The 24305-nt window shown below is 48.8% G+C and overlaps 2 protein-coding genes across 3 annotated transcripts; both read right to left on the bottom strand.

Moving 5' to 3' along the window:
• Positions 1-199: 199 nt before the first annotated feature.
• AAAS (aladin WD repeat nucleoporin) lies at positions 200-12635 on the bottom strand. Of its 2 annotated transcripts, none has more exons than XM_054591049.1 (16): positions 12452-12635; positions 11683-11810; positions 10206-10261; positions 9791-9882; positions 9570-9616; positions 9201-9299; positions 8756-8899; positions 2629-2749; positions 1931-2055; positions 1686-1746; positions 1465-1555; positions 1167-1260; positions 1016-1083; positions 796-877; positions 596-680; positions 200-447 (listed from the first exon to the last, which is right to left on the bottom strand). In XM_054591049.1, exons 1-16 carry the CDS (start codon positions 12572-12574, stop codon positions 223-225), a joined length of 1641 nt encoding a protein of 546 aa, XP_054447024.1. In that variant the 5' UTR covers positions 12575-12635; the 3' UTR covers positions 200-222. The 2 variants fall into 2 exon arrangements, with proteins under 2 accessions (XP_054447024.1, XP_054447025.1); XM_054591050.1 differs by having other exon boundaries at positions 11683-11777.
• A 4866-nt stretch (positions 12636-17501) lies between these two features.
• Positions 17502-23832, bottom strand: SP7 (Sp7 transcription factor). The gene is given in 4 exon segments (XM_054590750.1): positions 17502-18776; positions 19290-19319; positions 19321-19410; positions 23812-23832. Coding segments are annotated over 4 exon segments (1416 nt in total).
• Positions 23833-24305: the final 473 nt, after the last annotated feature.

The raw sequence follows: 24305 nt of genomic DNA, 5'->3' as shown, positions 1-24305 counted from the left end.
AGGCCTGCGGTTATCTTCTCAGCTTTGCTTTCCTCATTATTTGAAAACCATCCAGTTCCTAAAGTTAAATAACTGATCAAACTCACAAGTAGTAGCTAAAAAGTGATAGAACCAAGATCTAACCCAAAATCCATGCCTTTTTTCCTTCACTGTACATATCTCAATGCAATTCCCTTGAAAAGAGTCTCATAACTGAATGGAAAACACAGAAGGAAATTTTTATTAGAAGTGGGAGTGAGGAGAGTGGGACCAAGCAGGTGGTGGCCCTGGGAGAGGGTCCCAAGGAGCAGAGGTTGGGGATGTCTCAGTAAAGAGGGGCAGATCATGAATAGAACCTCCGCCCCCACTTGGGGGCTCTTGGGTTCGGCCAAGCACTGGGCTAAAATGTGGAAACTGGGCATTGACGAAATACATAGGGATGTGGGCAATTCGGCCTGTAGACCAGCACTGCAGAGAGAGGGGTAAAAAAGTCTTACCAAAGTTTGGACTCAAAGAAGGCAATATGGCAGAGCCACACAGCAGCCAAGGCCCTTGGCTCTTCACCCCATTCCCAACCCCTCCCCCCCAAAAAACCCCAGTAGCCTAGCCCACTCACCACACTAAGGAGAGCCCCTTTGTTGAAGGAAGGATGGAAAGTGATGAACTGGGCCTGAGCGCCTGGTTCCCCCTGGATAATGCCACTAGAGGAAAAAGAAAAAAGAAAAGGTAAGCAGGCAACTAGAGACAGGCAGGATGTGGGTTTAGTGAGGGAAGGCTAGTGAGGAGCGCAGACCTAATGGCCTGCCCAGCACTTACCAAGGAAGTAGCTCAAACACGGGGCTGTTTCGAGTACGAAAAAGGAGAATGACTGGCTTACCATCCTGGACCCGTGGATTTCCTGTAAGAAATGGATACAGGTGCAGGAAAAGAACTCAAAGCAGAATCTCAGGGCAGGGGCAGAGCACTGCAGCCAGGGCATGGACACACTCAATGGAAAGATAGCTAGGGCCTGAGCAAGTCTTTCCTCCCCACTTACCTTTCATGAGCACAGCCAGACGCTCCCCGCTGGGGTCCCAGACCATGGAGTGAGCCTCTCCCCCAAGTCTATGGGTCAGAACAGTAGGTTGGGAGGGCTCGGCATAGTCCCTCCCACCTTTCACTGCCTTTCCCTCACCCACTCAGCTCACCTTTCCTCTCCATCTGGTGTCTGTATTGTTGTTTCAGACAGATCTGCCACAATTGTTGCTGATTTTGCACCCCCAACGCGCCCCTTTCCTTCACCTGTAGATAATGGCAGTGGCTCTTAAGTATAGGAAATGGGCCTCTGACTTGTCCCCTGCCTCCTTTTCATCACCAGCATCAATACCTCAAGTCTCCCAAGCTGTTTTACTTCTCTTTATCCCTCAGAGTAACATTCCAGAGGGTTCCTGCCTCCCTCTGACCACCCCAGATGATCTGCAGCCTAAAGTGTTTCCCCTAACTCACCACAACGTTCTGGGAATGACAAGGAGTAAATCAGTGGTTCCCCCAATACAGTGAACAGCAGCCGGTTTCCATCTGGGCTCCAACAGCCAGTCTGGGATCAGGAAGCAAAAGGCAAGGGAAGGGTGGTCTATAGGGGAGTGTAGGAAGAAAAGTAGTACAGGAGGCAGGGAGACAAGCTTGGGGGACCAGGGACCCATCTCCCCAGCTTCTGTGAACGTTACCTGACATCGCCCTGACAGAGTAGGCCACCTCTCACAAGTCCACATCTGGGCCTCCCAGACTCTGTGCCAGAGAGAAGCAGATCATAGCTTAGGACCTCTTGTTCCAGGACTTAAACTGCCCTCCATTTGTCAGTAGCAGGGTCAGATTAAAGAATAGGAATGGGAACAGAAGGTCCTTCCTGCTGGAAGTCCCAGGAGCCAAGTCTGGGTCATTCTTGCCCTCCCTCTGTCCTCCTCCCACTCACCGGAAGACAGCTGAAGGAGTGGAAGCCAGGACTTTGCTACCATCCGGGGACCAGAGCAGATTGGTAACTCCACCTCCCCGAAACCAGGGGAGGGGAACACAGGTCTCTGTTGAGACATCCCATACCTAGGAGAGTGGGGTCAAGAGAGTGAGACAGGGAACTCAAGCACCCCTATTATCTCACCAGGAGCTCCCTCCTTTAAGCTACAAGGAAGCAGAAAGGGGCTGTTAAAACAGAAAGAAACAGGTTTTATGTTTACAATTACAGTAGGCAGAATTTGAAATCTTGAGTCTGGATGATGCAGCTCCTTCCATGGGTAAGTTTAAGACTGAATGGACAGCCCTGGCTGGTGTAGCTGTGTTGGTTGGAGTGGCCTCCCGTAAATCAAAAGACAGTGGGTTCAATTCCCCGTCAGGGCACGTGCCTAAGTTACAAGTTCTGTCCCTAGTAAGAGCATGAGTGAGAGGAGACCAATGTTGCCTTCCCACATCCACATTTCTCTCTCCCTCTCTCCCTTTCTCCCTCCCTTCCCATCTCTAAGCACATCCTCAGGCAAGGATTTTTTTCTTTTTTTCTTTTTTTTTTTAAAGACTGAATGGACAACTAATTCCTCTCCTTCAACCACCAGGCAAAGAATGCTCCTGCCTTAATCTAAGGGATGGCTGAAATGACCAAAAGAGAGGTGGGGACCAACTCACCAAGATAGCAGCATCCACAGGGGAAGCTGAGAGCAGCCGTCCCCCACTGGGGGCCCAGGCCAGACTGGTGACAGGTGTGTGCCCAGGGTGAGAGAGCACTTGGGCACAGCCAGAAGAGGGTCTGCCAAGGGGAAAGAGAGTATGGAGTCAGAAGACAACAAGAAAGCTCTATGATTCTCTTTCCTTGCCTCCTCCTGATAAAACTTCCCAATTCTGATGGCCCCTTGGAGTTTAAATCCAGGTTGGGGAAAATTAATAAAGGACCATGGAAGTTTAAAAATAAATAAGGAAGGGCAATGTCACGTCCACCAGGTCCGTAGAAGAAAATGAGTGAAAAGCAGCTTTCACTAAAGCCCTCAAGGAGAAAAAAAATTTCTGACCAGTAAAGCTAGAATTTGCGGAGCTGGGATGATGTCATCCTCTGCCCTAGATGACTGCCCTCTCCCCACAGGACCACTGTGCCTGGGGCCTGGGATAATCCATGATGTTACCTCAAGGATCCAATCTCTTCTCTTTCCAGTCATCTGCCACTCCCCAGAATTCAACCTGTACTCCAAAGCCTGCCTTTCCTTGTCAGAACTGGCCCTCCTCCTCTGCTCCTGCATTGTTTTCTGCTTGTTAGAAAGATGCCGCCTGTGGGCTGGCCTCTAACACTAGGCTGGGAACTACCTGAGGGCACCACTGTGTCTTAGTTTTTCATCTCCAGAGCCACACACTTGGCCTGACAGGCTACTGCCTGAATTAGTGCCACCCTTTCCCTTTTCCACCTAACTATAACCACTTTTAGCTCCATGAGGTCTTGGGCTTCTACAACTTATTCTTTAACTTTACAGTAAATCAGTTACCTTTCCAGTTCATAGAAACCGATCTCATTCTTTTCAATGGCTCTCCATTGTATTCCACTGAACAGATTAACTTATTCAGGCATGCCTCCACAAAGGGACATTTCAGTTGTGTTCATTTTTTTCTATTACAAACAATGCTACAAAAATATACCCTGAATCTTATGTCATTATTTGTGTAAAATAGTACTAACATGGAATTGGGGGTAAAAAAAGGCTTGCACCTTTTAAAAAATAAATATACCAAGAAATTATTTTCTAAAAAGTTTGCACCACTATACTCTCTCTTCAACTGCGTATTCAAGTACCTGTTTTCCTACTCTTGCTAGTACTAGGTATTATCAAACATCTTTTTTTTTTTTTTGGACAGGGTGCTTATTTAATGTTTCCCTTTCACTTCCCTCAGCATCCCACTCTCACCCCGAACACTCCATTCAACAATAATTTATATATTCTTTTCTTTAGGGAATGAATGAGATAAATCTTGGATTACAAAACCAAGGCCAAAATAATTTACAGCAATAGAATGTGTTCAAGAAACCAGTTGCAATTTAACTGGATCAGACTTCAGCACAGAGATGACCGTGTCCCTCCAAATACTCTTCAGTCTAGGAAGCTTACACTCCAATAAACACTCTTTCTCCTGCTCTTAGCTGCTGAGGAAGTTTTCTCTCTATATTGACCAACATTATTTCTTTTTTGCCACTCTTTTCCCTTCTCCTTTTCTTGGTTTCCCCTTTCTACAATGCTTCTTCAGACACAATAGGTATTATCGAACATCTTAATGATACTATCATTCCAAATGGGCAAAAAATATTTTAGTCTTTTCATTTTTACATTTATTCTACTTGATATTTATTTATATATAAAGTGTGAAGCAAGGGCTATTATTTTCTAAATGGATAGCCAATTATCCCAATACCACTAAAAAAAAAATAAACTTTTTTGCAGTGAAAAACCAAATCTAAGATCTATTAAATTTTCATATAGTCTTAGATCTGTTCCTGAAAGTTATTCTGTTACACTGATCTGTGTGCCTGTTCTTACACCAGTAACTTTCTATTACTATAGCTTCATGAAATATTTTAATTCCTGGTAGGGCAAGTTTCCTCTCAATATTCTTCCTTTTCAAACTTTTTTCTTAGTTGTGTCTTCACATTTATTCTCTCATAAAAATTCTAATTCTGTCCACTTCACAACAGCAAAAAAAACCCAAGAGAATTCTGATTGGAAGTACACTTAATTTGTTATCTTTTTCTTCGAATCCTTTTACTTATTTTACATGTATTTTTTTGTCTGCTTGGTCTTTATTTGTATCCAAGCAAAATTTTCCTATCCAGGAATATATTTTGTTTTCATTTATTCAACAACTGTTGTTTAATATTCTCCAACACCTTTCTTCAGATACCTAATACACTGAATATTTAATTTATTCCTAATAATTTAGTAACTGTGGCACATATTGTAAATAGAATATTTTTTTGGTCTCAATTTCTCAACTGATTATTGTTGGTATAAGGAAAAGCTGTTACATTATTAAATCAGGGATGGATGGAGGGCAAAGGGGGAAAAACTGAAACAACAGTAACAGAATAAAAATGATTTAAAAATAAAATTTAAATAAAATTTTTAAAAATTTATTAGATCAAGTAAGTTTAGCTGAATCTTGTTTTATCAACGTATAAAATCGAATCATCTTAAAAATAATCTTACCATCTTCAAATAAGAATTATTTTCTCTTTTTTCAAGACTTTACCATATTTCTTTTTCTTCTACTATTGTACTCACTAGAACCTCCAAAAATAATGATTACTAATGGTGACAATGATATCTCTGTCTTTACCTTGACATTATTGTAAATACCTTTAGTATTTCATATTTGTCTTAAATGGTAGCTACTGATTTTGAGTAAATATGCTTATGTTTAGGTTGTCTCTTTGTATTCATATTTTGCTTTAACTGGAATTTCTGCTTTTGGAGGAGGACATTTATTGATATAACCATTTTCTCCATTAATTTGCTAATATAATAAATTATATGAAGAGATTTCTTAATGATAAATAGTCTTTAATTTCTGGAATATCCTACTTGGTTAAGATTTTTAAAAAATATTCTTTTGGACTCCATTTGCTAATATTTTATTTCAGATTTTTGAATCTACGCTCAAATATTTTTTTTTTCATCCCCTTTATTCCCCTTCACCCTGTACCACCCTCCCACCAGCATTCCCCCACCAGTTAGTTCATGTCCCTAGGTTGTACATTAAGTTCTTTGGCTTCTCCATTTCCTACACTATTCTTAACCTCCCCCTATTTTGTACCTACTATTTATGCTTCTTATTCCTTGTATCTTTTCTCCCATTCTCCCCGCTTTCCATCCCCTCCGATCTCCATTCCTATGATTCTGTTCCTGTTCTAGTTGTTTTCTTAGTTGGGCTTTTTTTTTTAATTTTTTTTTAGGTTGTTGTTGATAGTTGTGAGTTTGTTGTCATTTTACTGTTCATAGTTTTTGATCTTCTTTTTCTAAGTCCCTTAAACATTTCATATAAGGGCCTGGTGATGAGGAACTCCTTTAACCTGACCTTATATGGGAAGCACTTTATCTGCCCTTCCATTCTAAGTGATAGCTTTGCTAGACAAGAGTAATCTTGGATGTAGGCCCTTGTCTTTTAAAATACTTCTTGTCAGCCCCTTCTTGCCTGCAAGGTTTCTTTTGAGAAATAAGCTGATAGTCTTATGGGAACTCCTTTGTAGGTAACTGTCCCCTTATCTTTAATCTTGGGTAATATAATTATGATGCGCCTTGGTGTGAGCTTCCTGGATCTCAGGAAAGTCTATTTTCTTGGCCAGATTGGAGTTTTCCTTCATTATTTTTTCAAGTACGTTTTCAATTTCTTGCTCTTTCCCTTTTCATTCTGGCACTCCTATGATTCAGATGTTGGAATGTTTAAAGTTGCCCCAAAGGTTCCTAAGCCTCTCCTCATTTTTTTGAATTCTTGTTTCTTCATTCTGTTCTGGTTGAATGTTTATCTCTTCCTTCTGCTCCCAATTGTTGATTTGAGTCCTGGTTACCTTCCCTTTACTGTTGGTTCCCTGTATATTTTTATTTCACTTTGCACAGCCTTCACTTTTTCCTCCATTTTGCAACCATACTCAACCATTTCTGTATGCATCCTGATCACCAGTGTTTTGAACTTTGCATCTGATAGGTTGGCTATCTCTTCATCACTTAGTTCTGTTTTTGGAGCTTTGATCTGTTCTTTCATTTGGGCCATATTTGTCTCAGCGTGCCTGTTACATTGGAAGGGGTGGAGCCTGAGAGGGACAATGCCGCTTGCTCTCAGCCAGCTTTCAGTCACTTTTGCTGCCCACAGCAAAACTGGGCCCTTCTAGTACTGATTCCCAGGTGCGTGGGTTTGTGTAAGTTCTGGGACCCTGTGGGTCTCTCCAATGAATTCTCCTGTGAGGCTGGGGGTTTCTCCCACTGCTGCAACCCCCACAGATTTTTATAGCCAGATGTTTTGACACTTTATTTTCCCACAGTGGAACCCAGGATTGTGCAGCCTGTCCCATTCTGCCAGCCGCTGCCTCAACTGCCCAGTCCTCCAGCCACTGCCTTGATGTGTGTCCTCTCTGCCCTGGCTGCCCGTCTCCACTCCTCCTACCAGTCTGGATGAATGTTTCTTCTTTAACTCCTTGGTTATCAGACTTCATATAGTTCGATTTCCTAGCAGTTCTGGTTGGTTGTTTTCAAATTCGTTGTTGCCCCTCTTCTGGTTTTGCAAGGAGGCAAAGTATATCTACTTATGCCTCCATCTTGGCTGGAAGTCTCAAATATTTTCTTTCTTATACTAACTATTGTCAAGTTTAGGTTTTGGGTTACATTAGCTATCCTGGGACAGAGGACATTAATGGGAAAAATGGTCAAATCTGAACAAAGGCTGGAATTTAATTAATAACAATGTACAAAGGTCAGTTCCTTAGTTTTGACACATGTAACATGGCAGTATGTTAAAAATGGGAAAACTAGCCCTGACTGGTGTGACTCAGTTGGTTGGAGCATTGTCCCATGAACTGAAGGGTTAGATTCCTGGTCAGGACACATACCTAGGTTTTGGGTTTGGTCCCCCATTGGGGCGTGTACAAGAGGCAACTGATTGAAATTTCTCTCTCACATCCATGTTTTTCTCCCTCTCCCTCATTCTCCTCTCTCTAAAAACAATAAGCATGCTCTCGGGTAAGGATGAAAAAAGATTTTTCAAAAAAAAAAATAATAATAAGGAAACTAGTTAAGGGTATACCAAAACTCTGCACTATCTTTTTTAAATAAATTACTGTGTGCATGTGTGTGCGTGCGTGCGTGTGTGTGTGTGTAAAATCAACACACACTTTGATTTTAGAGAGAGAGGAAGGGAGAAAGAAACAAAGATTGACTGCCTCCCACATATGCCATGACCAGGGATTGAACCCCCAAACTTTTGGTGTACAGGATGATGCTCCAACCAACTGAGCCACACTGGCTAGAACCAAAACTGTACTATCTTTGCAACTTTTCCAAAAATCTAAAATTATGCCAAAATCAGCACTGGCTGGTATGGCTCAGTGGACTGAGTGTTGTCCTGCAAACCAAAGGGTCACTGGTTCAATTTCCAATCTAGGGCACATGCCTGGGTTGCAGGTCAGGTTCCCAGTGGGACATACAGGAAGAGGCAATTGCACACTGATGTTTCTCTCACTCTCTTTCTCCCTCCCTACCCCTCTCTAAAAAACGAATATATAAAATCTAAAAAAAATAAAATAAAATTATGCCAAAATTAAGTTCATTAAAAGAAAAAATTAATCAGGAGAATTTTCAACTTTTTCTATGATCTGGATTAGTTTAAATAGTATGAAGATTATCTTTTCTTTGACAATTAGAACTCTCATAACCAGTTTCTGGTTTTATATTTAGTTCTCCTGGGTATTATTTTTCCAATATCATTGGTTTCAACTTTTAATCATATTAACTCCTTCCCACCTCTCTTTAAACCTGTATCTGACAGTCCTCTAAAACAGAGTCTTTCTAACTCCACAATTCATAGATACACATATCCCACAACCCCAGAAGCCTCTACTTCTGTCCCTTTCTCTAGATTAAAGTATTCTCAGTGCCTCCACCTTGACCTTAGGTCTACTATTCCTCCATGGGAATTGCTGTGAGGAGAAAGAAATTCTCCTTCCAAACCGCCTCACTGCCCTTAGCAGGGCCACAACCTCAGGCCAAGATAAGACAGACTGGGGACTCACCTGGTAGACAAGGAGGTGGGGTCCAGGGTCCAGATGAGAATACAGGTCTGGCAGGCCACAGCCAAGACAGAGGCACTGAGGGGCTTCCAGGCCAGAGCTGCCACATTTCTCTGTAACCGGTGCTTCAGAGAGGGAACGATGGTGCTGAAGTGAAAGGGTAGGGGACTATGTCAAGGCAGGAACACTAAGGCTCAGAAGACCTGAGTAGAGTTGAGAGGCAAACCCACAGAAAAGAATGCTGATCATCCAGAGCCCGGGCGTATTGTGGGACAGAAGGATAAGATAATGGTTCTATCTGGATAGAGGACACAGACAGTTTGGAAGGAGCCCTGTGGACCAGGCCCAGGAACTGCAGGACTCCCCTAAGAGCAAGGCTAGAGAGGGAAGTGGGGACTTATCTATGGAGACTGAAGAGTCAGAGCCTGCCCAGAATGCCCCCACATACCTGTTGACATTATACACACGGATCGAGTCATCTAGCAGGGCCACTGCAAACTTGTTGGTGTGGGGGTGCCATGCAAAGACCCGCAAGCAGCAGCTGGACCTGAGACAGGAATGAGCATGAAAAGTCCAAACCCACACCTACCCTTACGCCAGCCCAGAAGCTCAGACTCCCTTTCACATGAGGACATTACTTTTTTTCCCCACTTTTTTCTTTTCTTTTTTTTTTTTTTTGAAGGTAAAAGGAGTGAGAATGTGGGCAGCAGTCAGGAAAGAGATGGAAGGAGTTTGTACACAGATTTCCTTCTCCCCAAATGAAGTTGCAAGGTTCAGGACTTGCTTCCTACAAAAGTCCTAGAGTTTATACACTCACCAGTTTGTGACCTGGGCAAATTCAGCAATCAGATCTTCACTCCTGAGCTGTAAGGGCAAATGGGACAGAGGATGCACTAGTACAAAGGTAGCTCACCCCCTCAGTGTTCCCACTGGACCACTCCCGCCTTCTACAGGCTTCCCACCCCATTCTGCCCTTAAAGGATAGGAAATGGAGAGGGGGTGGGAGTGGGAAAGGCCAGGGGAGGACGCCAAACTTACAGACAGGTGTGGGAACAGGGACCCATGAAGGGAGGAGGCCCATCGGCAGAGTGCCAGGGCCCAGCTGGACACAGTCTTCACCCACTCAAACACTGTGGGATTGAGGAAGCAGCTCTAATTAAATCATTCGCAGGGCTCTCACTGGGCACCCACTTTGGTGAGAGATGAGAACTCCCCAGGCCCTTCCACCCAACAACTGCTTCTGGACACCTCACTCTGGACACCCACTCTGGGGTGTGTGAGGTGGGTGGAGGGGAGAAGTGGAGATGGCAGCAGTGTAGACAATTAGGCCAGGAAAAACAGGGCTAAAGGGCAATGGGCTGGGCCAACAAGTACAAAGATGAGCTGGGAGAATATGGAGGGGCGATGCCAACCAACATCAAAACTAGAGAGGGCTGGAGGGAAAAATACCTACCCTCCTCCTCCGAGTTTGCAATTTCATTCAGCACCCCAAATAGACCCATATCGCGCCTGATGAGGAAAGGAAGCTGTGAGTCAAATTTCTCTGATCTCTTCAGTCTACCTTCTACAAATTTCATTCATTCACTCAATAAACATGTATTACAAATAAGAGAATTCACATTTATTGAGTGGCACCTATGTGCCATGCACTTTATATATTGTCCTTTGATTTAACTATCACACTAAACTGGGTATTTTGCCCATTTTACCAATGAGGCAACTAAGGCTCAGGTGCTTCTCAGGGCTTTGTGAGCAGGACAAGGAGTGAAGACTTGTCTAAGTCAGTAAGTGGAGAGCCACAGCAGGAGATAAAGCAGAGAAACAGACTGGCCACACTGGCATTTTAGAAAGATCAGTGTGCCTGCAGATTGGAGGGGGTGTTTGGCAGACAAGTGAACACCTGGGTGTTGAGCATCAATTCCAAATCCAGCCCAGGACACCAACATTTAAGGGATATCATGAAGAGAAGCAGCAGTTGGAGAGGCAGAAAGTGAGAAAGGGTCCAGGACTGAATGGCTTTCAGACAATGAAATGATGTTTAGAAAAAGCACTCATGGACATGGATAACAACGTGGTGATTGCTGGGGGCCGGAGGGTATAAAGGGACTAAATGGTAATGGAAGAAAAATAGAATAAAGATTAAATCAAAAAATTTTTAATTTAAAAAATGAAATGTTTAATTTCTTTCACACACAGAGACATGCAAATTAAACCCAACTGTAATACCAAATATTGAAGTTTTATAGCACATGTGTTGGGAAAAAGGAATTCTCATGCACTACTGGTAGGACTGTAAATAGATACAATTTCAATGAAGGACTATTTGACAACATATGAAGTTACAAATGAACATACCCTTTAAACCTAGCTACTGTATTTGTAGAATTCACTCTACACATGACAGTGACAATAACAGCTGTATTAATATGGGCCAGGCTCTGTTCTGTGTTTTACATCTACTAACTCATTTAATCATTACTATAACCTTGTAAGATAGGGTCCATTTTACAGATGAAGAAAAGTGAGAGATAAAGTGATTAATTTGCCCAAAGTCATAGCTGAAAAGTGACGCAGCTAGGAACTGAACCCAGGTATTACAGCTTCATTCCTACATATGCAAAATGAATGACTTAAGTAGAAGATTATTCACTGCAACCTTACAGCTCACCTTGCTGAATTTCAGGTAAATGCTCAGAAAGTGGTAATAACGTGAGGTGGGGGTAGGGAGCAGGTTCACATAATCACACCATAAAGGAAGGCAAGTCATTGGAGATGAAATGAAAATATTGTTACACAGCCTTGAGTTCTACAATTTGAATGATATACAGCTCTGAGCTAGAGAGCCTAGCAGCCCAAGGTAGAAGAGTGGTGACCTTATTTTCTCCAGGATGTGTAGACAGTGGCCCAGGAGACCCTCTGCCATGTCTCACCAAATATTGATGCATCTCTTCCACACTTGCTCCCGATGATGAATGAAAGCAGTTCTTGTGCCATGGTCCAGCCTCCCAGGGGTCTTCAGGGGATCCTTAGACAGGTTTAGGACAGGAAAATTGATCCACTATAGCCCAAAAGTGAGAGATGTAACAGTGAGTCAATCTCTTTCGCAGCTCTCTACTGAACTCCCTGCCATCTCAAACCCATGGCTGGACTAAGGGTAAGAGGCTCCAGAGACCTGTTTCCCATTTCCACAGACATAACACTTGAGAAACCAAAAAACAGGTCTTAGCTCCCTTATCTGTAAAACTACAATAATATTTCATAGGGTTGCTGTGATAATTCTACTATTTGTGAACATCTGATTCAGAGCCTCCTTCTTACAAAGCAAACACTCAAGAAACGTCAATATTTCTTCCTTTTCCTTCCCAGGAACACCGCGGAGGGAAAAGGCTTCAAGTTGTGCTTTCCCAGTTCTCCCTGGCACTGCTCTCCAACTTTTCAATACTTCTCCTGCACCCTCATAGCCCCTAGATTTGCCCTCATATTCTCTCCATTCCCTCTAGGCCTCCCCACAGCTCCTCATCCTCCAAGTCTAGCCCTAAAATACATTCCTGCTCTTCTATTCTTCTCCCGCCGAGGACAGCAGTTTGCAGTCCGCCACTAAGGGGGCCGCGACCCCGCCCCGCCACGCTGCCTCCGGTCCCGGCTCCTCCGTGACTCCGCCCCACGGCTGTAGGCCCCCTCCCTTCTCGCCCAGGCCACCTGGCCCCGGAAGTCAGGAGGCGGACTCTCGTAGCTATTGCCTGTCACCAGCTCGTTATTATGTTCGTATAGAGTGACTTGACCCCTAGGAGGAGGCGGAGGGAACAGCCCCAGAGAGCACATCTTGCCGGTCCCGAAGACGCCCCGAACCGACAAACTCCCGGATCCCGCCCTTCTTTTAGTTCCCGGGCTAGATTCGGATGCGTACGGATAGCCGCCTGGGACAAACAGCGTTGCAAGCCTCAACGTAAGTGAAGAGAATAACGGAGAAGGACGCGTGCGCAGTCCGGGGACAGATTTCCAGCGCTTCCTCGCGCGCCGCCTGGCGGCTGGAGGGAAAACGGCGCGGACACATCAGGAGAGCCAAGCTCTAGCTAAGGGTCGGGCAGTTTTTTGTTTTCTTTGTGTGTGTGTTTTTTTGTTTTTGTTTTTTTCCCTTGTGGGGCTGCATGTTTTTCCCAGTTCCAAATGCCCCAACACAGTCACCCACTTCCTCTGCGCTTGTAAACCCCAAAATAAGCAACGTAAGGGGAAGTACCTAATTAAACCCTACCAGGACTGTGGATCGCCCCAAGGAAAATACAGACTGTCACACCGACAGCTGGCTGGAAAGCCTCCAGGAGAAGAAAAGTCAAAGAAGACCTTAAGAGCCAGTGTTGCCCCCGCCCGAACCTAGGGCCCATAGGGTTAAGCATCCTGGAAAGAAAAGGGGGGAACTGTTGGAAGACAGTAAGATTTCCTGAACGCTTGTCTTGTATAAGCACTTGTATAATCTTTACAACAACCCTATGAGGTAGATACTGTTATGAGGAGAGACACAGAAATTTAACCTAAAAATACCAAAACCAGCCTTTCTGACTTCAGAATAAAAAGGAAATTGGTCTTATTCTATCTCACTCCAAAGGCTGGAACTAGAACTAGAGTCTAATGCAGAATGGGGCCCCTCGGCTTACAGCTGCATGACTTTGGAAAAATTTTTGAATTCTTTGAGCTTCAGCTTCCTCACTTGCAGTGTCCTAATTATTTCACGTGGTTGTTTTTTATTCAAAATAATGGAAATGGAGCCATTTAATAAATTGTAAAGTGCTAAACAGACATCAGAGATTATTAGCCATAACTGACCTTGGGCATTTGTTTATTTAACAAGTGTTAATGAGCAAATTCCAAGGACTATTCTCTTGGGACAGAGAAATGTTTAAGTCATAGTTCCCACTACCAAGAGCTGCCAGTCTCCTGAGAGACTCCATGGATCATTCTTGTTTAGCATTCTTAGATTCTATGTCTGCCGCTCCTTTCTACATGAAATGTTCCCCCCAAGTGGGCTATTCCCAGGTCAGAAAACAAGGGGCTGTAGAATATTAATGGCCACAGGATTCATCTAAGGATCTTGCTAAAATGCAGATTCTGGGTGGACCTCTGAAGCTGAATTTCTAAAAAGCCCCCAGATGATACTACCCAGACCACACTTGGGGTAGCCCCCCCACCTTTAGTTTGCTAGATTTTTTCGCTGTCACCTGAGAGGTCACAGAAGGTTTAAAGAGCATAGCGTAAAACCCTTTGGGAAAATTGGCTGGGCAAGCTCTCCTTGAAAAGGGGAAGCAGGACCGGTGTGAAGCTAGAGTCCGTCACTCTGACAGATTAGTGGAAAGCACTGAGAACCCATCACAAAGTTTTTGTTTTACCTCAGTCGTGACACCACCCAACCCCAAGAAAACCCCAAGAAACCACTATGGCATAGGACTGCAACTTCCACTTCCCTTTGATGAAGCCTGATTTTCACCAGCAGGTTGTGTTATAATTGTCAGGAAGATGTCTGCCTCTTAACCTGTAATGTGAACTGGAAAGGAGGGACTGTGCTCTGTGTATTCACAGTCCGCCACTGCCTTCCCCATACTGCTGATTTAACGTTCCTCGAATGGTTTTCCCAACTTCCAGATTCTGGGGAGGCTGAAGTCTAGGCCTAGTGCACTTCCCACTAACTTCACCAGGGGGAGCGGCGGCCTCGACAGCACAACCACTGTGACCCACCGCCCCCGGGGCTGGAAGCGCTTAGCGGGAGGTCTCCACCGACCCCCTACAACCTGGGCGGGAAACCGAGGCAGCGCTCAGACTGCTGCCCGACACTTCTAACGTGGGCCCCCCACTTTGGGAGGCATCTCCGGAGCCTGGGTGCCTGGAACTCAGCCCGCCGCCCCTTCCCGGGCGCCCCGGCCGGGGCCGGTAACCAGGCGCACATGGCCCGCCCGGCCCTGTTTGTCCTGGCGGCGCGCCGCCGCTATTTGAGGCGGTTTTTATCTCCCAGAAACCAGCAAAACCCCAAGCGGAGTCTAGGGAAGATGAAAGGGGCCGAGGGGCTGGGGAGGGGAGGACCGCGGGGCTGCGGCGGGCGGGAGCTGGCACCGGACAGGCGGAGACCGAGAGCCAAGAAGGCCAGGCCCTGGGGGGTCCGGAGGAGGCCGCCGAGGGGGCGGGGGCGGGAATCCGGGGTCCACTCCTGGTCTCCTCTCAGGCCAGCTTCCACTCGTCCCCAGCCCTCAGCCGCCCCACCTCCCTCTCCCCAGTCTGCCTCCCGCCACTACCCCCCACCCACTGGAGGCATCCTCAGAACGCGGATTTCTTCAAAGCTCCTTTGAAGCCGCGCCCCGCTGGAGGGCAGGAGATTTCGCACCTGGCGGAGGAGGGCGAGAGGGCTGCCGAGTGGAGAGGGGCTAGGACCCCTAGACCGCCCGGCTCGCCGTCTCGGACCCACTGCCCCTTGCCCCCCACATTCGGCGCCGCAGCGCGGTCGCGGAACCAGCGACAGGGGCCGTGGACTGGGGCTCTGCCCGCAATCGGGCACAGGCCGGGGGCGGGGGGCGAAGACACAGCCGGGGCGCCCCCTTAGCCCAGCGGGGGAGCCTTAGGGGGTTAGGGCCGCACAAAGCCCTATTGTGGCTTGGGGATGGCCGCCACAGAGTGGCTTTTGTTCCTCTGCTAACTCCGTGGTGAGCACGACTGATTGCGGCCCGGGTAGGGGGCAGGTTACGTGCCAGGCCGGGGCCGCCCGCTGGTAGCCACCCCTCTGCAGGTCCGGGGCGGTGCAGTAGTCCGTGCTGCGACCGCGGGACCGGTGTTCGGTTGGGGTCCTCCCCTCGCCTGCTAGAGTCCGTTGGTGCCGAGTCCCAGAAAAAGCAGAAGAAACCTCTCCGTCTTCCCACCTCTGCAAAGAGCTCTACGTCAAAAACTGAACTGCCTGGATGGTCTGGCATACAAAGTGTTCTACCGCGGGCATAATGTGCAAACCAGTACCTTAGAACGCCCATGGGCAAACATGGGGAGTCCCCAGTTTGCCAAAGAAAAATGCCAGTCCCGTGGCTCGCCCTCTCCCTTCCTCGTCCCTTTTTCCCACCAGGACAAAGTTTAAAATCAAACTTATTTATTAAATAAAAAAAAAAAAAAAAAGACTCCATGAGGGCATGGTCCCTTCCCTCCCATATTATTACCCTCTGCCAAGCTCCAGAGGCTTTACCCCTTTAACTTGGGGTCTTGAGGGGTCAGGAGATAGAAAAGGAGGATCCAAAGTCACAGGAAAAGCATTCAAAGGCACGAAGCGGCTTTAAAAGTCACTGGAGGTGGAGGTGGGAGAATCTGAAGTCCCAGGTTGGGGGCCTATGTATGCACCCAAATCAGCTTAGGGACCTATGTTCTCCTAGCTCTGTAAATTGTTGTTTCTCATAGCTCCTAGACACCAGCCTTGCTCACAGTGCCTTGCACAGAGTAGGCACTCAATAAATACTTGATTTATTTGAATCTGATCCCAGAGAAAGCCTTGTCCACCTATTCTTCAGGAGAGGCACCTCCAAAGCAATGTCCTCCTCCTATTAAGTGGGCTTCCCCAAAGAGCCTGTCTAAGATGGCAGCTTCAAATTCTCCATAACCATGGCAACAAGGGATTAGCCTGATGGGGTCATGGTGTCAGGGGAGGGGCAGTGGAAGAACCTGTTCTGGGTTTGAGGGAGCTGGGGTACATTCCAGTCCCCCCTTCATAGGACTTGAGGTTTCACAGCTTCTGGCTGGGGGTGGGAATATTAGGGATCACCTAATTGAGAGATAGCCCATTAACTCTTTAACAGAGATCTAGCTAACCAACCCTATTAGCAGAGATTCCATTAAAAGAGAAACCCCATTAACTGAGACCCTGATGATAGAAATTCTATTAACAAGATCTCTACTAACACTTCTTCTATACAGAGATGCATTTGGCTAAAATTTCCATAGCAGAAATGGACCTCCTCCCCCCTCCCCCCAGCTCACTCTACCTGACCTGTCATCATAACTTAGATAAATAGAATTATTATTATTACTATTCATTTCTCTTGGAATATAGGGGTTAAATATACAGGCCTGGGGGCAGCCTCCCTGACCCTGGGGTCACCCCATCTTTAGGACCAGATCCCCACTGGTCTGCCCCCCTCTTGGCACTCTGCTCCCTGCCAGGTCACTAACCCCAATCCCCCTAACTCTGGTCCCTAAAAAAGAGGCCACCAGGGGGCAATAAATTATCATCATTATCATCATTGTGTCTGTAAAAAGGAAGAATGCTGTGGAGCATGGGCAGCAGTGGAATAAGAACGTGGGAAGATTGGAGCCTGGAAGCTAAGGGATAGTGGTAAATAAGCTTGGGGAGCAGAAAGGATGGATGTCAAGGAGTAAATAAGATGGAGAAATAAAGGGTCGGGAGCCCAAATGGAAGGAAAGTGAGTTGATGTGGTAAGAGCAGAGAGAGAAGCTGTGAGCAGGGACGAGGGAAGAGTTTAGGAAGCCAGAGTACAGAAGTCAAGCACAAGATGAGGGCCGAAGGTGAGAGATTATGGAATGGGCTCATGGCAATGGGAAAAGGTGAGCTGAGAAGGCATGCAGGGAGATACCCAGCCCTCGAATGGCCAGGGGAGAGACGGAGAGCACCCCAAAGGGCAGCATGCAAGGGGCAAAGGGAGTGAGGGGCAAGCAGTGGTCCACGGAGCCAGGAGAGGCTGGCAAGCAGCCTGGGGCTGGAGACCCTCCACCTAGCTCAGATCTCCAGCAGGTTGCTCTGCTCCGGGCTGCCTTCAGGGGCTTTTTCTGGGGGTGCCGGAGAAGCTGAAGGTCGGGGTGTCTGACTGGTCTCCTCTTCCCCAGCGCTGCGGCCCTCCCCCAGCTCCTTGGGGCCACTAGGTGGGGGGCCTGGGCCTGGCTCGCCATGGGTGCGTTGATGTTTGCTCAGGTGGTCGCTTCGGGTAAAGCGCTTGGAGCAGAGCAGGCAGGTGAACTTTTTCTCCCGGGTGTGAGTGCGCACATGGCGCTCCAGTTCATCCGAACGGGTGAATCTCTTGCCACAGAAAAGCCAGTTGCAGACGAAAGGCCTCTCGCCTGTGTGCCAGCGCAAGTGGGCCTTCAGGTGTGAAGCCTTGCCATACACCTTGCCACAGCCTGGGATGTGGCAACTGTGGATGGGCTTCTTCCGCAGCCCGGCTGCTGCTGCCCCCAGGCGCTCTATCTCCTGGCAGTTAGGACAGTCACAGGAGGAGCGCCCTGCTCCACTGCCCCCATATCCACCACTGCCCCCTGTGCCTGCACCACGAGGGGGTTTGGCTCCACCACTCCCCTCCAGTTGCCCACTATTGCCCACTGCCTTGGGTTTATAGACATCTTGGGGTAAGACATGCTGAGGCCCTGGTTGCAGAAGGTGAGGAGCTGGGTAGGGGGCTGGATTAAGGGGGGCAAAGTCGGCTGCGTAGGTGGGTAGCTGGGGGTTCAATGGAGGCTGAGCAGGACCTGTAGGCAATGTCCCTTGCAGCCCATCACCCTGGCCCTGCCCACCACCTAGCCAGTTGCCCCCAGGGTGCATGTCCCACCAAGGTGTAGGCGCATTGCCTGGGCCTGGTGAGATACCTGCATGGATGCCTGCCTTGTACCAGGAGCCGTAGGGATGTGCCATGTCCAGAGAGGTGTAGACACTGGGCAGGCAGTCAGAAGAAGTGTGCCCCTTGGGCACTAGTAGCCCAGGGTCCTGGGTGCCTGTGGGCCCAGGGAATGAGTGAGAAAAAGGAGGGTAGTCATTGGCATAGCCCGAGGTGGGTGCTGGAGGACTGCCTGCAGGTGAGAGGAGCCCATTGGTGCTTGAAAAGGGGGCTGGGTAGGCATCCCCCATGGTTTTTGTAGCCGAAAGGTCACTGCCCACAGAGTACGGCTTCTTTGTGCCTGCTTTGCCCAGTGTCGTTGAGTCCCGCAGAGGGCTGGAGCCGCCAAATTTGCTGCACGCGGCTGTCAGCATGGCCAGGGGACTGGAGCCATAGTGAGCTTCCTCCTGGGGAGAGATGAAAGAACTACTACTTAGGGGTGAGGAGGAGAATGCAGGAGGAAGGGTAAACTAGGACTTTGACCTAGACACATGGAGAAGAGAACAGAGGGGTCAAGAAAGAACTGAACAGAATGGGGAATTAGAGGCAAGAGGAGGGGCCAGTGAGGACTGGGTCCCAGGACTGAGCTCAGATGTCATTGTGGAAGGAGAGCAGAGGCCCAAAACTGCTGCATAACACCTGGGCAAGGAGGCAAGAAGCAGAGTTCACTGTGAAGTCCCTGAGGGGTGTGCAAGGGCCTCAGAGAAACAGGAGATGCCTCCCAAATAACCATGAGAAGAGCTGGGAATAGACGCAGCACCTGGACGAGAATTAGGGATCCTGACCCCTGGGAGTGGTTTGGAGCAGAGGCCATGATCAGGAACTTGGGAAAGGAAAGATGAGGCTCAAAGGGCAGCACAGGAAGAAGAAAAATATTAGCGGACTGTAGTTACCCCAATTCCAGACTTTTCCAGCATTACCCCATATTTCACTTCCTGTCTCTGCACTGGAGTTCATCTCCTGACTAAAGCAGTGGCCGGGTCTCCCCAAGGCCTTGTTCTCATGTCCTTGGTAAGGAATCTCTTGGCAGAGACTCTGGGCCTGGGGAGCAAGAGGAAGCAATGGCTGAGACACTGGGACATTGAGAGGGAACAGGGCTGCCGCCAAGCCAGCACTGTGGCTGAGGCAAGAATGTCTTTCAAGCGGGCAGTGGCACCTCCTGCTTTGTGGAGCCAGCTGGTACCCTTTTAGGAAGGCTGGAAGAGCGTGAAGTCCTCTCTCCCCCCCGCCCAGGGTGGGGAATTGGGGTGGCTCTGATACTAGCTCACAGCCATACCTCTCCGTGTCTCAGTGTCCCCTAACATGTCGCCACAAAACTGGTCTCTCCTCACCCTTCCAGCACAATGTGTGAAGGAAGATATATCAATGTGGGCCATGGGAGTCTTTTAGAAATGCAGAATGGTCTTAATATCCATGCTGCTGCTGCCACCAGGCCAGCAAGAGCCCCTGGTACCCCTGCTGAGTCAGCCTGGGGACATCCTGGCTGGCATAGACAGACGTCCATTCTTGAGAATCCCACCAAAAAGAAATGTCCTCAAAAGCTGACCCTGGACAGTTCCCTGACTGGGGTCCTCAAACGCCAATGTACATGGTGTCTTCTGGGTAAAGCTGAAAAAGAACCCAAGAACCCAGGGTTCCCAGGCCTGCCCACTAGCCGTTGTGTGCATGTGACACCTATCCTCAACGTAGGTCTGGGGTCTTCAGGTTGCAGTGAAGAGAGTGTGCAGTCACCACTCCTGCATGGCTCTGCAAGCGCAAACCTGCTGCTCCCCCTGCCCAATTACCTCTCTCTAAGTCTCTATTGACCGCGTGGACACAGACTCCCAAATCTGAAGCACCAAAGGCTTCCTCAATTTTGGCCATGGTGAAAGCCCTAGTCCTTCCGAGCCAGGGTTCCCTTGGAGCCTCTGATCCCAAAGCAGAGGGTGGGCTGTGGTGGGGTAGCAACTGGGAAAAGAGCCAAATCCCAGCAGGAAGAGAGAAGTAGAAATGTGGAGTATGAAGGAGAGAGCCAGAGACCCAGAGACACAGGAGCAAAGCACCAAGCAAAGGGTGAGGAACTGATGTAAAAGCCCCCAGGGGTAGGAGAAGGGGAATAGAAGGGAAAGCTGGCATTAAGGGACAGAAATAAAGGTGAAAAGACAAAAGGGAGGGGGCAGCAGGAAACCAGTATAAACAAAGAGAGGTGATGGAAAGAGACTGGGCTAAGAAGGCAAAGGAAAACAGAAGAAAGGAAAGGAAAGGAAGAAGAGAAAAGGAGGAGGGAGAGGAGAAGGAGGAAGAAGAAGGCAGATTTCCTACCTAAGAAAGCCACCACGGGGCTGGGCCCTAGAAAACCCCCAGACCAGGCCGCTTCTCCCGCCTTCTCCCCCTGACCGCCCCCTCCCCCTCTGCCCAGCCTGGCCCGGCTCCGTTGGTTTCCCTGCGGTCGGTTTATTTTTAAAAACGCCGACGCCGTCCCCCGCCCGGCCCTCACACTGTGGCCACAGGGGCCTCAGCCAAGCCCAGGGACCCCACCCAGCTGTGGGGAGGGAAGGAGGGGTGAAAGAAGGCAAGCAGCCCCAGGCCAACAGGAGACCCCAGCTCTGAGGACCAAAGGCCCCCAGGGCCCCTGAAAACAGGGAAAAGGGAGCAGGACACAGGCCCACTCAGACTGCGCTAGAAGCCAAGAGCTGGGCCCCTGGCTAAGTTTCACCACAGCCTCAGTTTCCTACCCCTGCTGTCTGCGCTCTCCAGAGAACTGGGGAGAGGGTCTTGGTGAGAGGGTCCTAAATATGAGCCCTCATACCTAATCCAATGCATTACCTTTCCAGGACCGAGGAGTCCCCACCTTCCAGTTGTTTTTAATCCTACCTCCACCCACTATCTCTTAAAAAAAAAAAACAACAACAACAAAAAGTAAACTTAAAGTAGGGAAGGGGGAGCCTCTGAAGAAGGAACAACATGAGGTACTGTCCCAGCTTTCTCACCCAGATGTGCAGCTGAGGAAGGGAGATCCTCTCTTCAGGTGTTCGCAGTGCCCAGCTGACCTTCCACTGGAATATTTGCTCACTGTATATGAGGGCTGACCGGCCATAGGTTCTGAGCACCCAAGGTACCAGTTTCCAGTTCTCCACTTTTTCATTCTCCTCCCAAGTTGTTTAGTTCTCCCAACTTCCAATTCTCCCTCTCTACCTAGCCTGGACCCCTATTTGTCCCTCCTCTCTGTTCCCCTGCGTCTCAGTCAGTCCAGGTGAGCTTCCCGCCAAGCACCAGCTGCTTCCTGCTCTGAACCCAAAGTTCTTCCCCTTGCCAAAGTTTCTCCCCATACCAGGCAGAGGGCTTCCTGGAGGTGGTGGCTGAGGAGAGGAGGAAGAAGGTTGAGGACTCAGGTGCCCCAAACTTGGTGAAAGAGGGGGTCTGGAATGCCTTTATGTTGGGGCATCTCCAGCTCACGGGGAGAGAGGGACATGGAAGCCCACCTTTCATGACATGTCCTCTTGCCAACTGCTATCGAAGTCCAGTGTCTTCCCAGCAAACCTTTGGGCCAGCCCTTCCCCCAGGCACCAGCGCCACGCTGGCAACTCTGGCGTGGTGCCCATGCCCACTGACACTGCCTCTACCTCGGGTGGACCCAGGATTGCCATGCACCTTCGTCCTCCAGCTTCCTCAAGACCAACCATTGTTTCAATGATTCCTCAATACAGAGTCTAGTGGAAAGATGACAGGGAGAGCAGTCTGCCCCCATTGCAGCACCTGGGATCCCTGACTGGGTACAGAGCAGTGACAAGGGATACAGTGTTCACCCCATTGTCTTGCATACCATTCCCTCAAACTCAGTCACAAACTATCCCCCAGCTTGACACACACTCCATTCCCTACTTGGATGAACAGATATGGCCTGGCTTACACACACACACACACACACACACACACACACACACTCACACACACACGCCCCTGTATTCTCACAGAACCAGCCATGTGCACAGTTACTGCTTTACACTCTAATGTTTTCACGCAGACCAATGAACACAGGTGTTAAGACTCCTGCTCCTCTCACACACACCTCTCCTATAGGCTGAATGAGTTAGCTTCCTGTTTGGCCCATCACCCCTGGGACCTGAGCTAGGGCACTGGGAACATAGACCATAGACGGGGGTTTCTGTCCTGGCCAGGTAGCTCAGTTGGTTAGAGCATCATCCTGATACACCAAGATTGTGGGTTCGATCCCTGGTCAGGGCACATACAAGAATCAACCAATGAATGCATAAATGGGTGGTCAACATATCAATCTCTCTCTCTCTCTCCCCACCCCCTTCAATAAAAATACATACATACATACATACATAAAGATGGGGGCTTCTGGGGACCAATAATATGGAAGATTCAAGGCCACTGAAGGAAGTTGACTTTAAGGGAGGGTTCTCTGGCCCCAAATTCCTACAGTGGGACCCAGAAGGCAGGACAGGGATGGTAACAGAGAAACAGAGTCAGAGACCCAGAAGCAGGGAGAACTCAGGACATTCAAACAGGTTCTGACTGGCTGTGTGTCCCCCTTTCCAACTATGTGCCGTGAGTCCCTCAGAAACCCTGGTAGAATCAGTGATTTCTCAAGACCCCAAACCCTGACCCCCATGTTACCCTAGTTTCCTCCATCCTCAGTGCCAGAGGCAAGGGATGCTGGGGTCCCAGCCTGGAGGGGAAGTGGCCCAGTCCGCCCTGGAGCCTCCCACTCCCAAAATAGAGCTGAGTTTGTCTTTGGCTGAAAGCTAAATATTTGTGAGCCGGGCAGGCGGCCTCAGACCCTGGCCTTCCTCCTTAGTTCTCTCCTAGGCCTGGGCCCAGTTCTTCTGGTCAGCACCCTCCCGCCCCCGGGCACAGGACTGCCCTTATCCCTTCTGTCATAGCCCACCTCCTCTCCTATACATACCAGCGCAGAGGCCCAGCCCCCTCCCCACTTACAAACCAGACAAAACACTGCCCAGACTCAGTTCCAGGAGACAGGACCCCCAAGGAACTGTGCTCCCAATTGCCCAATTGCCACTCTGTGCTTACTCGACCAGTCCTGTCACCGTCTCTCTCTCCTGCTGCGTGCTACCACCTTATCTATCTCTCACCCTTCTTTCCTCACCCCACGCCTTCACTCACTCCTTTCCCCATCCCCGTTGCAACCCTCAGAACTGGTATGCTTGGTTGACCTTAGGGGTCCTGACTTCTTTTTACCCAGCCTCCTCTCCTCCTCCTTAGACTGCTCTCTGACCCCTGGCCCTGTTATCTCCTCCCTTCTCCTGCCCCTTCTCCTCCCTCCTCTGGCCTCACTCCTCTCTCCTCATCAGAGGGACCCCTAAAAGTGACAAGCACCACAGCAACTGTCTGCGTGAGTTGGGAGGTGGGGAGTAGGCAGGGATTAGTACCATTAAGATTGTGGCTGGTGTCCTGGGGGGAAGAGGGGACAGTTACCTCAAGCAGGGAAGACGCCATCCTGAGACTGGGGAACAGGTCCCAAGGAGCCAGGCAGATGGAGAGAGCCGAGCCGGAGAAAGAGGGAGAGGGAGAGGGAGTGAGAATGGGAGAATGGGAGAGAAGAGATCTAAAGTTAGAAGGGACTGGGGGGGTGAGGGTGGGGGGGCTGCTCTCTGTCTGTAGGGATCCACCCTCTAATTACAGCTTTCCCAGAGGAGAAGGCTCCGGATCCAATGAGCAGGGCGAGAGAGGGAGGCAGAGGGTCCAAATTTCCTGCTCCATTTGCTGAGCTCCCCAAAGAAGGGATCTGGGCGGGAGAGGAGAAACAGGGCTCCCAGGGAAGGGGTGGAAGCAGGAGGGGGATAAGGACATAGGCAAGTTGTCAGGGCGTCCTGGGGGCGCTGAGGGTAGAGGTTGAAAGGTCAGTGGACCCAGGTGTCCCACACCCTGCCCCCAGCAATCCCATGGGCATCTGGGGGAACCCCTCCCAG

Source organism: Pteronotus mesoamericanus, unplaced genomic scaffold (assembly GCF_021234165.1).
Source record: "Pteronotus mesoamericanus isolate MK-2021 breed Mesoamerican mustached bat unplaced genomic scaffold, CSHL_Meso_final scaffold_21, whole genome shotgun sequence".
NCBI classification, from domain to species: domain Eukaryota; kingdom Metazoa; phylum Chordata; class Mammalia; order Chiroptera; family Mormoopidae; genus Pteronotus; species Pteronotus mesoamericanus.
This window is presented reverse-complemented; position numbering and strand designations above follow the sequence as displayed.

Coding starts and splice junctions, on each gene's coding strand:
- AAAS (XM_054591049.1), bottom strand. CDS start 12,574: ATGTGCTCTCTGGGGCTGTTCCCTCCGCCTCCTCCTAGGGGTCAAGTC. Junction 9,617..9,790: donor CCCTGTTCCCACACCTGTCT/GTAAGTTTGGCG, acceptor TTGCCCTTACAG/CTCAGGAGTGAAGATCTGAT. Junction 9,300..9,569: donor TTTGCCCAGGTCACAAACTG/GTGAGTGTATAA, acceptor TTCCTGTCTCAG/GTCCAGCTGCTGCTTGCGGG.